General features: G+C 51.5%; 1 protein-coding gene across 1 annotated transcript; it reads left to right on the top strand.

Moving 5' to 3' along the window:
- Positions 1–674: 674 nt before the first annotated feature.
- On the top strand, positions 675–7,504 carry SERPINE1 (serpin family E member 1). The gene is made up of 9 exons (XM_065924900.1): positions 675–817; positions 1,460–1,731; positions 2,385–2,618; positions 3,163–3,357; positions 3,978–4,176; positions 5,291–5,391; positions 5,518–5,604; positions 6,693–6,776; positions 7,114–7,504. The coding sequence occupies exons 2-9, from the start codon at positions 1,461–1,463 to the stop codon at positions 7,149–7,151; spliced, it is 1,209 nt and encodes a 402-aa protein (XP_065780972.1). The 5' UTR covers positions 675–817; position 1,460; the 3' UTR covers positions 7,152–7,504.
- The last annotated feature ends 6,015 nt before the right edge of the window (positions 7,505–13,519 follow it).

Below are 13,519 nucleotides of genomic sequence, written 5' to 3'. Positions count from 1 at the left end.
AGCTGTTGACACAAAGAGAGCCCCGGGGGCACCAGGAGAGTCTGGACACGTGGGGGAGTCAGCCGTGCATCACCCGACGGCGGGCGGGCTGGCGGGCGGGCGGGCACTTGGCAGAAAAGAGAGAAAGATGGGAGAGAATCCTCACGTCCTAGACAGTCAAAACCCAGACAAGCAACAAGGCACGCTCCGTGCCCTCTGGCTTCTGGGATGCAGCCACAAGGAGGGTGGGGTGTTCTCCCCAGTTTAACCAGAGCACCGGGCTGATGGACAAGGAATTTGTAGGATCTTTAGCTTCTTTGATAACTATGCGCTGGTCTGATTCTCCCAAGGACAAAGAGGAAGTGTAAACTCTCCCCACGCTGAGCTCGGGAAGGTAAACACTGGGTGCCAGGGGTCAAAGTGGCTTAACATCCTGAGGGCAGCAAGATCAAGGCGGCCCTGGGGCCCAGGGCAACCAGGGTTGGCTCAATTGTTCCAGAGCTCTCTCTTTCTCTCTCACGTACACACACGGATGCCTCAGCAAGTCCCACAGAGGGAGGCGCGGAGGGGGCCCCCGGGGGGCCCCCCGCCGTTCAGACAGACTTCCCCAGCCAAAAAGTGGGCGGGGCCGAACCATGAGTTAATCGACTTCCGGCCCACATCTGGTATAAAGGGAGGCAGCAGCCTGCACTGGAGCAGAGCTGCGACTGGGTGAAGGGCCAAGAGCACCGTCCAGAGAGCCACACCCCCTCTCCAGCCGAGGCAGGGCTACCAGCGTCAACACCCGCAGCGGCAGCAGGAACAAACCGCCCATCCCAAGGCACTTTGAGAAATTCAGGTGAGAACAAAGCCAACCCTTTCCAGCTCCGTCCCTCCGGCTAAGGCAGAGAGCTCCCATCTGCAGAGTCCCTTCTGTCCGTGGTCCCAGTGTTCCTCCTTCTTCCCCCGACCCGGAGACCTGCAGCCCTGAGTTGACTCCGGTTACAGGGGTGATCACACGGGAGCGGGGAAGATGGTCAGGATGCCCCAACAATCCCACCACCCAGAAGCAAGGGCCTCGCCTCTCTAGGACCCTCTCGAGGGTCCTACCTTCCCAGCTCAGGAAAGGGGTTTTTCACGCCTGCTAACTTGAATAAAACAACGATTGTTGAAGGCATTAGAAAAGAATTAGGAAGCATCGTGTAAATCACAGATGTTATTGTAATTTAGCATTTCAGCCTACTGGAAGGGAAGGGAGATGCCACCGGGCTCCAGATTCCCACAGATGTTGAAAACACTCAAGATCCCCCAGGGCTGAGACAGAAGGGGAAAAGGCTCAGGATCTAAACCCACCGCGGTTTCTATCTTGCCCGCTTGTTCACGTATCACATGCCAGTGGCAAACACAGGAGCCTGGCCGTGGCTGGGCTGCCATCACACCTCCTCCCTCTCTGTCCTTTCAGAACTGTCCACTTCATCCAATCTTTTCCCACTGATTCCAGGATGCGGATGTCTCTGGTCTCTGTCTGCCTCGCCCTGGGCCTGGCCCTCACCTTTGGTGAAGGGTCTGCCTCCTACCAGCGCCAGTCTCCGGCGGCCAGCCTGGCCACAGACTTTGGAGTGAAGGTGTTTCAGCAGGTGGTGCAGGCCTCCAAGGACCGCAACGTGGTTTTCTCACCCTATGGGGTGGCCTCAGTCCTGGCCATGCTGCAGCTGACCACAGGAGGAGAAACCCGACGGCAGATCCAAGAGGCGATGCAATTCAAGATTGAAGGTGAGACGACGGGGCGGAGCAGGAGACGGGCACTCAGGGAGTCTTCCCAGGACAGGGGTGTAACTGACCAGAAGCAGAGGGAGGGCTGACCCCGGCTTAGTGGGCCAACTCCTGTCCCGCCAGCCCACAGGGATGGACCGCTGCATCTTCTTCCCACCACATCCTGTGTCCTTTGGCTCTTGGCTGGTCACAAGGCGTATGAACCAGAGGATCCAGTGTAATATGGCCCTGCCTCACTACTCCTGCACTTTGTGATCTTAACCCCTCGGAACCTCAGTTTTCTCACTTGCAAATTGGGGACAATCAGAGTATCTACCACATGGGGCTGTTGTAAGGATTAACTCCAAAATGATGCATGTCAAAGGCCTACCTAGCATAACTATTATTGTTATTAATAGAAGACGGTTAGGGTTTATAACTTAAAAAACAGATAAAAATATTCTAAGCCAAAGCAAGGGTTAAGACTTGTGATTTTTGAGGAAAAGAGGGAGATGCAGGAGAGATTAAGATTTGGAATGAAATCTCCCTTCAGAGACCCTTGGGGGAGCAGAAGAGTCCTGTCCATGTGGGCAGGTTTGGGGGAAGTTGGCCCTGCTGGGACCCCTGGGTTCAAGAGGAGCTTAACGTGTCTTTTCCTTCCTGTTTTGGCCCAGAGAAGGGCATGGCCCCTGCCCTCCACCGACTGTACAAGGAGCTCATGGGGCCATGGAACAAGGATGAGATCAGCACGGCTGATGCCATATTCGTGCAGCGGGACCTAGAATTGGTCCATGGTTTCATGCCCAACTTCTTCAGGCTGTTCCGTACGACGGTCAAGCAGGTTGACTTTTCTGAAGTGGAGAGAGCCAGGTTCATCATCAATGACTGGGTGAAAAGACACACAAAAGGTAAGCAGGTAGAGAAAAGAGGCCAGTCCCAAGGGCCTGCAGAGATCGGGATTCAAGTCTCAAGGGTCCTGACCCCTCCCTCCCAGCACCTTCTGCTCTGTAGACAGACGGTAAAGTGCTTTAAGAATCAAAGCATCTTGTTTTTTCCATAATTAGACTTGCCCTCTGAACTACCTCTAAAGGCATCCCTAAAAAGTACTATGAGATGTTATAAGCACAGTAATAACCCATGGCAGGGAGAAAACACAGCCCTTCAAGATTACAGCTTAGGGAACAAAGAAAGGGGAAACTTACATTTCCAGGTCTGTTCCTAGACAAGATCTCAGGACCAAGACAGTGTGGTGAGCCGGGGAAGGCTTTCTGAGACACTTAGGAAGATGGAACGGATTGAAAGCAGCTAGACTGGGTTCACTAAACCTTACCCAGTCCGTCTTCTGATGGGATCCCTTCTGACACACATCCATTTGAGGACTGGGAGCTCAAGGGAACCATTGAAAAGGATTAAAACAATATCCAGCCTCCTGATCACCTCTATTTCCCATAGGCATGATCTGCGACTTACTTGGTGAAGGGGCTGTGGACCAGCTGACACGCCTGGTCCTGGTGAATGCCCTCTACTTCAACGGCCAGTGGAAGATGCCCTTCCCAGAGTCGAACACCCACCACCGCCTCTTCCACAAGTCCGACGGCAGCACCGTCTCTGTGCCCATGATGGCTCAGACCAACAAGTTCAACTACAGTAAGTGCAAGACTCTCCCTTCCTCAGGTCCCACAGTGACTGATCCTCATCCCTGGGGTGGTCCCCTCCAAGGGAGGAGAAACCCTAGAACACACCCCAGCTGTGACAAAGACTTCCCAAGTAGGAGACATGGGGATTATCGGAGCAGCAGAAAGTAGCTTATATCTTGTGCAAGATGAAGCTGAAATCCAGAAATTACCTTAGGATCCCACTTGACCACTTGATACCATCTCTCGTCTTCATGTGGTTCTGGTGTGATAACCTGGGCTTCTCAAATCCTCCTGGGGAAGAGCTATGTGAAGGCTGAGATTCAGGAGGTTGGGATCGGAATAAATAGCTGGAGATTGGGGAGAAGGGTGTGAAGGTAAAGATGGCCAACCAGAGACAGAGAACCCCCAGAAGACACTGTGAATTGGCAAAAGAGAAGGCAAATGGAAATAAACAATGAACAGGGGAGTGGTGGTGCTGGTGGGTGGGTGGGGAGCCTCAAAAGCCAGGATGGAGAGTTGACTTCCAGAGAGGATGGAGGGGCCTGGAGGACTAATGGGAAAGCCAACGCCAGGTTAGAATCAACAGAAGCTGGAGTTATTGCCAGTGCTCCATCCTGGTGTCTTTCCCAGCCGAGTTTACCACCCCCGACGGCCGTTACTACGACATCCTGGAATTGCCCTACCACGGGAACACTCTCAGCATGTTCATCGCTGCCCCCTATGAGAAAGAGGTGCCACTCTCCGCCCTCACCAGCATTCTGGATGCTGAGCTCATCAGCCAGTGGAAAGGGAATATGACCAGACTGACCCGCCTCCTGGTTCTGCCCAAGTAAGCCACCCCTTGCTCTAGCCCCCTCTGCCTCCTCCCTCCCCTCTCCTCTGGCTCCCTGCTGTTGCCACACACACCGCCCCCCCAACCCCCCTGCCACGTGGAGTTTCCCAAACCGGACGTTTGCAGGGCAGGGAGCTGCTGCGTGGGTGCGGATGGGACACACTCTGGCCTGGGTTTGATTAAGATTCTGCTCATCTTCCCTCTGGCAGTGGAGGGCAGCGGGGGTGGGGGTGGGGGGGAGCTTTTCGAGACCATGCCACACCCACCACCCCCTGAATACCCAGCAAAAGCTAGCCAGAGGAAGAGCTGGAGAGATGGTGGGAGATGGGAGGGCAGGGAATACATTGGTCGTCACCCTTTCATGAATACCCCTCACTCCCACCTCCATCTCTTCAAGTCAACATTCACACAATGGAGACAAAAGGAATCACTTGTGCAGATGAAGCAAGCCTGAACTCTGGCTTCTAGCTGGCTTGCCATGAAGCAGATTTTAAAAATCCTTCTGCAGAAGTGAAGACGGTGCTGGAGGCTGAGGCTGGGTCCTTTCCAGAATCGTGGGGAAGCCTCCCACTATGCCGACCCCACATTTCCAGATGCCATAATGCCAGGCTTAGGGAAAGAGGACAATTTAGTTGGTTAGCACGCCCTCTCTCTCTCTCTCTCAAAGAACGGAGGTAATTAGTCGTGCCCTGGTGGGAGGCAGAGCGAGCTCCCCAAAGCCTCGCTGCTGGAGTCCTCTTTGGACTCAACTCTCAGAAACACAAGCTACAGACCAGATTTCTGTTCAGCTAGCCTTTGCAGGGGAATTTGCCCTTCCCCACTCCCACCCCAGTGAGACTGAACACAATTGTGCTGCAACCACTGCCTCATTTGAGGAAAGTAATTAGTCAGAGGTTCGAGGGGGTGGGGAGCTTGCAGAAGAAATGTTCGTTAGTATCAGAATCTTCCCAGCAAGGAGAGAAACCTTGCCAACAGATTTGAAAGAAAAACAAGACTCCCACTTCCGTGTTCACATCAGTCCCCCTCCTGTCATGTGTGTGTAGCGGGGCAGGGGTACCTGGTAAGGCTAGAGGTGGCCTGAGCTGGACCTGTGTCCTGCTGCTGTTTGTAGGTTCTCCCTGGAGACTGAAATTGACCTCAGGAGGCCGCTGGAGAACTTGGGAATGACCGACATGTTTAGGCGAAGCCAGGCGGACTTCTCCAGTCTTTCAGGTTAGAGGTTTCCCTTTCCTTTTCTTCCCCTGGTGGAAAGTGGGGTCTCCCGGAGGACAGAGATGCTTCCCCTCCCCACCCCCAAGGACCAAGGCTAATGCGCTCTGGGGTCCGCCTCCATTTCAGATCAAGAGTTTCTGTACGTGTCGCAGGCACTGCAGAAAGTGAAGATCGAGGTGAATGAGAGCGGCACGCTAGCGTCCTCCTCCACAGGTGAGTCGGGCTCAGGTGAGGCCTGATGAGTCTCAGCCCCAGGCTTCCACGAGGGGCCATGATCTAGTAGTACCCACACCCAGGGTGCACCGGGAAGACCCCACTGCCCTGGTCTATCTACCAGGCCTCCCCGGGTAGACCAGGGCTTCCTGTGTGGAGAGCATTACCTGATCCCACTAGAAAATGGGCCTGCTTTCCCCAAGACCCCTTTCCCTCCCCACTGGCTCTGAAGTCCCCCTGAATGGGAGGTCCTGGCTTGCTCTCAGAGTGGCCAGTCGACTTAAAGGCGCTTGCTTCCGACATGCCTTGAAAGAGTTTAGAGAAACCTGACTTCGAGTGAGTGGGCTTCCCTTGTGGTTCAGATGGTAAAGAATCCGCCTGCAATGCAGGAGACCTGGGTTCAATCCCTGGGTTGGGAAGATACCCTGGAGAAGGGAAAGGCTACCCACTCCAGGATTCCGGCCTGGAGAATTCCATGGACTGTATAGTCCACAGGATCGCAAAGAGCTGGACACGACTGAGCGACTTTCACTTTCACTACTTGAGCGAGTAGCTGCTAGATCTCTACCCGACTGCCTTAGAGGACACCTTGACACTTTTAGGGTTCACATTATGGGCTCAGTAGTCATGGCACATGAGCTCAGTTGCTCTGCGGCTTGTGGAATGCTCCCAGACCAGGGATCAAACCCATGTCCCCTGCATTGGCAGGCAGATTCTTATGTGCTATGCCACCAGGGAAGTCCCTGCTATGATTATTTGGCTTCCCAGGTGGACAGTGGTAAAGAATCTGCCTGCCAATGCAGGAGACGCAAGTTGGATCCCTGGATTGGGAAGATCCCCTGGAGTAGAAAATGGCAACCCACTCTAGTATTCTTGCCTGGAAAATCCCATCAAAACAGAAGCCTTGTGGGCTACAGCCCATGGGGTCACAAAGAGTCAGATATGACTGAGCACACATGCACCAGGAAACAACAAAGCCTCCCAAACCACCCCACTCCCCAGCGCTGGTGTCATTGAATCACTTGTGACCAATCCAGGCGCCATCGCCCACGTCCCTCTGTTCTAAGATCCTGTCCTGTCTCTTCCAGCCCTTATAGTCTCAGCCCGAATGGCCCCCGAGGAGATCATTATGGACAGGCCCTTCCTCTTTGTGGTGCGGCACAACCCCACAGGTAAGCCGGGGGCCTGAGAGACCCCGCCACTCTCGGCCCCCCTCCCCATTCTCCTGGACTCAGGTACCATCCAGGCAGGTGTAGACGCCCCCACTTCCCCCAAGAGGACTCCAGGCAATGAATCACGGCTGTGTTCCCCTTCCACTTCTTGGAGGGGAGTGCTCTCTCCAGCAGGCTGCTTGTCTGCCCCTCAGTCGCAGCTTAGTCACTAGAGCAGCTGGGCCTCTGAACACTCACTCATGTCCCCATTATCTCAGTTCGTCCATAAACACCCAGCTGGGTGAGCTGTCCCCCGTCTCCCCCCACTTCTCATCTCCTGTGATGCTTCCATCCTCAGGAACCGTCCTGTTCATGGGCCAAGTGATGGAACCCTGACTGTGGGGAAGGCAGCCCTCATCTGGGACAGAACTGGAGATGTCCAAGAGGAAGAAAGTCCAGAGCAAAGAATTTTTATTAATTCATTTTTCTGGAAAAAGAGAAGATGTTTATTTATTTTTTTCTATGGTAAATTCTTTCGAATCTGCCTCTTAGGCCTAACTTTGGGCTCTCTCAGGAGGGGCAAAGAGGACCTTTGAGTTAAACCCTCCAATGGAGATCCTGGGAGAGACTGGGAGGCGTAACACCCAGCCAACCTCCCAACTGGACTGCAGGACTCCCAGGACCGCTGGCCCAGCTGCTTCTGCCCATCGCTCTGCCTGTTCGGGTCTTGGGTCCCGGATCCCACCGAGGCCCTGGTAGGATGGCACCACAAGGCTTACACGAAGGAGCGTTTGTGTGCTTGCTAGAATTGTGTGTTCCGGTCACGTTGCCGTCACTCTTGCACTGTCTGCCACTGCTGAGAAGGCTGACAGCAGGCCCAAGAAGGCCAAGGCGAGAAACACCCTTTCATGCCAAAGTCCATCCTCCCCCAGCTCCGAGGTTCGAGACCCACGCAGGCCTGGCTGCTCCCTCCCCAGGAAACCGTGTGCATATATTATTTTGGAGTGTAGGTGACTTGTTTACTCAGAGAAGCAGGTTTCTGTCTGCTTCACACACACTTTATGTTGCAGAAACAGAAGGAGAGAGACGAGGTGTGTGCCTGGCTCTTGGCTTCCGTCTTCTGGTGGGGAGGGTGAGATGCCAGCGGTGTGCCTGAATATTTATCACATCCTCGTCCTTGTGCGCTCGGGAGAGAGAAAGGTCTACCGAGAAGGCACGTTGTTTAACGTGTTCACCGTGTTCCCTCTGGGCGTCTGTGTCACTGCATCTCAGGGGAGGCCTCTTGACTGTCCCTCCCCTCGCCCAGGTGACAAGCCTCCCGGCGCTCACACCGCCACCTGGTGGTGGCCCAACCCCCCCGCGCCTCTCCTTTCTCCGATTTTCCACCCGATGGAGCCGCGTCCCTGGCGGGACCATCCAACTTCGGCTCACTTTCAGAGACCGAAAGGATGTGGCGGGCGAAGGGAGACGGAGTGGTTTCAAAATTTTCCAACATATTTAGGCGCAGGAGCGCAAGGGGCTCCACGACCTAGCAGGACAGAACTTTCCCCAATTACAGGGTGACTCACAGCCGCACTGGGTGACTCACTCCAGTGTGTCATTTCCGGCTGCTGTGTGTGAGCGGTGGACACGTGAGGGGGAGAGAAAGAGACAGCGAGCTCGGGCTCAATTACCTCCGGCAGATAATCTTTCTGAAAGCCAGCTAGCTGAGGGGGTATAGAGAGAGGACCGACTGATTGAAGAATTGCACATAGATGTCGAATGAATGTAACCTAATACAACCCTAATCATCCCGCTGTGCCCTTCAGTGAAGAATCTTCCTTCTTTGTGCGTATGTTGGTTTTTTTTTTTTCTTTTTTCATGATGCACTGGACAGTGACAGCCACACTTAGTACCCCCACTTGTGGGGTCCATGGCTCTTGAAATTGCTTTTTCACTTTTGATATAGAAGCAAGTTTAAAAAAAATGTTTTTTTAAAAAAATAATAAGTAAATAAAAAGAATATTCCAAAATAGTCCTTGGCCTTGACTTTCCTTGTTTCCCACAGCACAAAATCCAGACCCCATCAGTTCACAGACCTGATGAAACACACACCAGCAACGGGCAAGGCACATCGATGTGTCCTGGGCGAATCCGAAGGGCTGGCCGCCGGGGCCCGCAAGAAGAACCTGGGGACACTGTGTAGGATGAACTTCCCCCTTTAGGCATCATCCTCGAAAAGAAAAGAGGGACTTCCTTGGTGGTCCAGTGGTTAAGACTCTGCTTCCACTGCAGGGGGTGTGGGTTCCATCCCTGGTTGGGGAAGATCCCATATGGCAGCCTGGCATGGCCAAAAAAAAGGAAAGGGTTCCCCAGACACCTGCCACCCACCCAGACACCCCTTTTCACTGTCCCTGTCGCTTTCCATTCTGTTCATGTCCTTCCCCACCAAATGTTCCCATCCTCCCCATACCTACCCCACTCCCCATTTCTCAAGACACAAACTAAATCCATTTCCTCCACTGTGGATTCCCAGTGGATCCAGTCAACATCATCGCTGTCTACTTGGCAAGTACCCACCTTCCTTTCTCCTGGTGTGTAACAGTGCCTGCATGCATGTACACTCTTTAATTTGGGGTGTGTATGTTATCCTCCCCACTGCCCATATCAGGTTCTTTGAAAGAAGGCTCTTTTGTTACATTGATTGTTAATATCCTCCTTAAAATGTTATCCTGAACAGGCCTTTATTGTCTTCTTCCAATATCTTGAAGGCTCTTACCAGGGGACCTTCTTCTCCCAATTATTTTCCATTTGTATATTCCACAAGAATTTTTAAATGGAAAAAATACCAAGAACTAGCTGTCAAAATCGTGTGCTCTCCGGCTCCAGAGCCCTAAAGACGGGACTGATAGACCCAGCCCCCCTGGAAACTTGGATCATGTCTTAATAAAAACCCATTCTTGTCTGGGGGCTGTTGGTCAAAACATTGTCTGATAGTTAAGCAGCAGTGAGCTTTCCATCACTGGAAGTGTTCAAGGACAGCCAAGATGACCTGCTGGTGGGTATCATTCAGCAGTCAGGGTAGAGGAGGTGATTTTTTTTTTAATGATAAGGAATTCCTGCTCATACTAAGACATTTGAACAGTTTGAAGGGGTAGAAGTGGATTGTTGATTGACATTTTGCTTCCTGGCTTAAAAAATACATCATTGTTGTTACCAACAATGTGGAGATGGACATCCTTGTACCTTTATCCCGGTGCATGTGTGCTCCTATATCCATAAGATAACTTCCTAGCAATGGGATTAACTGTCTTAGGAAACTCTCAATCTCACAAGTGTGTGATTCTGGTCACACAAACATCTTTAAATGTTATACAAAACAATTTAAAGTGACCATTTTGCATGGTACGAATCTTACATTTTCTGAAGCTTAAAAATGCCTTCACAACTTTCCTAAATAAGTGCACTGCCATGAATAAAGACAGACTTCAGGACTTTCCTGGTGGTCCAGTGGCTAAGACTCCGAGCTCCCAACATGAGGGGCCTGGGTTCAATCCCTGGTCGGGGAACTAGATCCCACGAGCCACAGCTAAGTTTGCCTGCCAAAAGTAAAAAAGATCCTGCATGCCGCAACCAAGACCCAGCGCAGCCAAATTAAAAAAAAAGAAAAAAAGATAAGACTAAGACTTCAGATCTTGAACTAAAAGAAGCTTCACATTATAATTTTCCCTAAGATTATGTTAGCCTTCCTTGGCGCAAACTTTGATTATAATGTTTTGGAGAGTAAATCCAGAGTCTTCATTCACTGCCTCCCTCCTCAACCATTCAGTACGTACTAAGGCTTTCTCGCTAGCCTTCCCATTCCTGTTTCCCTCCCAAGGGTCAGTCTAGGGGCATCCTTGGGTGCCTCCAACACGATGTACTAGGATGGTCCGAGGAGATGTGGTTGCCACATCTCCTCCTTGTGGATTCCTCTCTTTACATTTCAGGCTGTCCTGTCCCACGAGGCTGTTGCAGTGAGAGGGGCCCCACAGTGCAATCGAGCCTGGAGGGGAAGTCTTCTTTTCTCCTTAAAAAGCCAGTGGGAATCAGGGCAAGACCCAGAAGAAAGAGGCCAAGGATGAGTAGCTCCCCAAACCTACTCTCAGCTTTATTCTTATTTTTAATTAAAATTTATGGTATTAATAAATTTATTATTTCTGGCTACGCTGGGTCTTCATTGCTGTGCTTGGGCCTTCTCCAGTTGTGGCAAGTGGGGGCTACTCTCTACTTGCATAGCACAGACTCTAGGCTCTCAGACTTTAGTAGCTGTGGCACATGGGCTTAGTCGCCCCAAGGCATGTGGGATCTTCCCGGGCCAGGGACTGAACTGGTGTCCCCTGCACGGCAAGGCAGAGTTGTAACCACTGGGCCACCAGGGAAGCCCTTGAAAATTATTTTGTCATTTATTTGGCTGCATTGGGTCTTAGTTGGGACTTCCCAGGTGGCGCTAGTGGTAAAAGAAACCACCTGCCAATGCGGGAGACACAAGAGATGTGGTTTCGACCCCTGGGTCAGGAAGACTCCCCTGGAGGAGGGCATGACAACCCACTCCGGTATTCTTGCCTGGAGACTCCCATGGACAGAGGAGCCCGGTGGGTTATAGTCCATGGGGTCACAAAGAGTCGGACAGGACTGAAGCGATTTAGCACACACGCACAGGTCTTAGTTGTGGCACATGGAAGTTTTCCTTGTGGCGCGCAGGCATCTCCTTACTTGTGGCGCATGGGCTCTGGAGTGGGCTGGCTCAGTAGCCCCATGGTATATAGGATCTTAGTTCCCCGACGAAGGATCGAACCCCCACCCCCTGCACTGGAAGGCAGATTCTTAACCAGTTGGACTGCCAGGGAAGTCCCTACTCTCAGTTTTGGATGAGAGACGCTCTCTTTTAACCTCAGTGACTTCTCCATCTTTCCTTTCCTATTTTCACCATGCAATTGACAAGTCTGGCAGGGCCGAGATGTGACTGCAGAACTAGCCGGGAGAAAAGGCCATAGAGGTTACTTGGCCTCTTCTGAACTGGCTTAGACCACAGGCACAAAGCCTAGACGTGGCGTCATTTTGTTAACAAGATACTTCTATAATGAGACCTAAGCCCAAAACTTGAGCTGGTGCCAAAGCATCCCTCCTACTTCCTGCCTCCTAGACAGATCCCGCTTTGGGCTCACAGTGGGTAGCTGCGCTCATGAAGGCAAAAGTCCAAGAATTCAGGGCACCAGGATCCAGATTTATCTTTTGTCCTCCTTATACCCTGAAAAGATGACCGATATCAGGTGCTGGGCTAGTTGTTGAGGAGTTACCCATCTGAAACAGATCTGCTTAGAAACCACAAGAGCTTCCTTTTTCTGCACAAGATGCTGCTTCCAAAAGCAGGACACATTGTAGCCTTAATTCCGCAGGATGTAGTTCAAACACTGTCCGTACACGCTGAGAAGGCTCAGAAGAAAAGAGTCCTTCAGAAAAGACCTCTTCACCACTGAGGGAGTTCGCTCCAGGAAGTGCCCCAGTTAACAGCCCCTTTTGCTCTTCTAGGATATTTTGAGGACAAAGACGGGCATGCAGCCTCAGAGTGCAAAGCCAGCCCTCCTCGGCTTCACCTGGGCCTCCTCCGTGGCTTTTCCAAGCCACCCTTCCTCTATTTCTAGGGATGAAAACCCCACAAGACCTGCCCTGCCTCCATCGTAACTGCCAATTTCCTGTTCATCTCACCCAGTGAAAATTTTGTCTGCCCTCGTATGGGCAATGACTATGGATTCTAAAAATCCCTCAATAGTAAAATGACTCTGTCAGAGGGAAAATCGTCAAGGAGACACCATCTGTTTTCCAAATCATTTTTTAAAGGCAGTTCTTCAAGTGAGTTTCCTTGTGCTAACCGTAGCAGGCACTTCTGCAGAGACACAGAAGTTGAATCACTCGCCCCAGGCTCCCAGGCATTACACTGTACCGCCCTCTCCGGGACATCGGTTAACCCAGGTCACCCTGACCACACAGGAGGGCTCAAACGCAGCCAGGGTCAAGGGTGCTGCCCTCCTGTGTCGTCACTAGGGCATCCCGCCTGCACACCTGTGCGCTTCCAGCTGGGACGCCAGCGTCCTGAATGCAGCCTTCTGTCCCCTGGCCACCAGAGGTCGCTTTGACTCCAGTGCAAAGTTTCTGAAGCAAAGCAACTGTGGCTTCCACCATCATCTTGCCAAGTTTGAACTCCAATAAATTTAACACGTTTTTCTTTAAATGCGCCTGTATACTGGGGGCGATGAAGAACTTTTCTGTGTGCGAAGCACTTTTAAAACTGAGCATAAAGTGATGTTTCTTATTATCAAGTACAGACATACCTTGGAGATACACACCTTTGGTTCCAGAATCTTGAAATAAAGCAAGTCACACAGATTTTTCCGGCTTCCCAGTGAATGTAAAAGTTATATTTATACTGTGCTGAAGCCTATTAGGTGTGCAATAACATTATGTCTTAAAAAATGTATGGACTTTACATAATAAAGGACATCTTGCTGTCTGTGACAACACGGATAGCAGAAAGCTGAGGGTATTCTGCTAAGTCAGGTAAGTCAGAGAAAGAGTACACTGTATGGCTTCCTTGTTTGTGGAATCTCAAAGACAAAACCGAGAATAAGTGAAAGGAAAGAAAACAAAACAGCACTCACAGATATACAGAATAGATTATCTGTTTATGAGAGGGGAAGGAATTTGGAGGGGAAAAAGATTTAAGGGTGTCAATTTTATGGTGGCGG

Source organism: Muntiacus reevesi, chromosome 2 (assembly GCF_963930625.1).
Source record: "Muntiacus reevesi chromosome 2, mMunRee1.1, whole genome shotgun sequence".
Classification (NCBI taxonomy): domain Eukaryota; kingdom Metazoa; phylum Chordata; class Mammalia; order Artiodactyla; family Cervidae; genus Muntiacus; species Muntiacus reevesi.
Note: the sequence above shows the minus strand (reverse complement) of the source record. Positions and strands in the feature narration are given on the sequence as shown.

What these genes read in the sequence shown, in the direction of transcription:
- SERPINE1 (XM_065924900.1), top strand. Translation starts at nt 1,461, where the DNA reads ATGCGGATGTCTCTGGTCTCTGTCTGCCTCGCCCTGGGCCTGGCCCTC. An exon ending in GATGCAATTCAAGATTGAAG is followed by an intron (nt 1,732 to 2,384) that starts GTGAGACGACGG and finishes GTTTTGGCCCAG; the next exon opens with AGAAGGGCATGGCCCCTGCC. An exon ending in GACCAACAAGTTCAACTACA is followed by an intron (nt 3,358 to 3,977) that starts GTAAGTGCAAGA and finishes TGTCTTTCCCAG; the next exon opens with CCGAGTTTACCACCCCCGAC.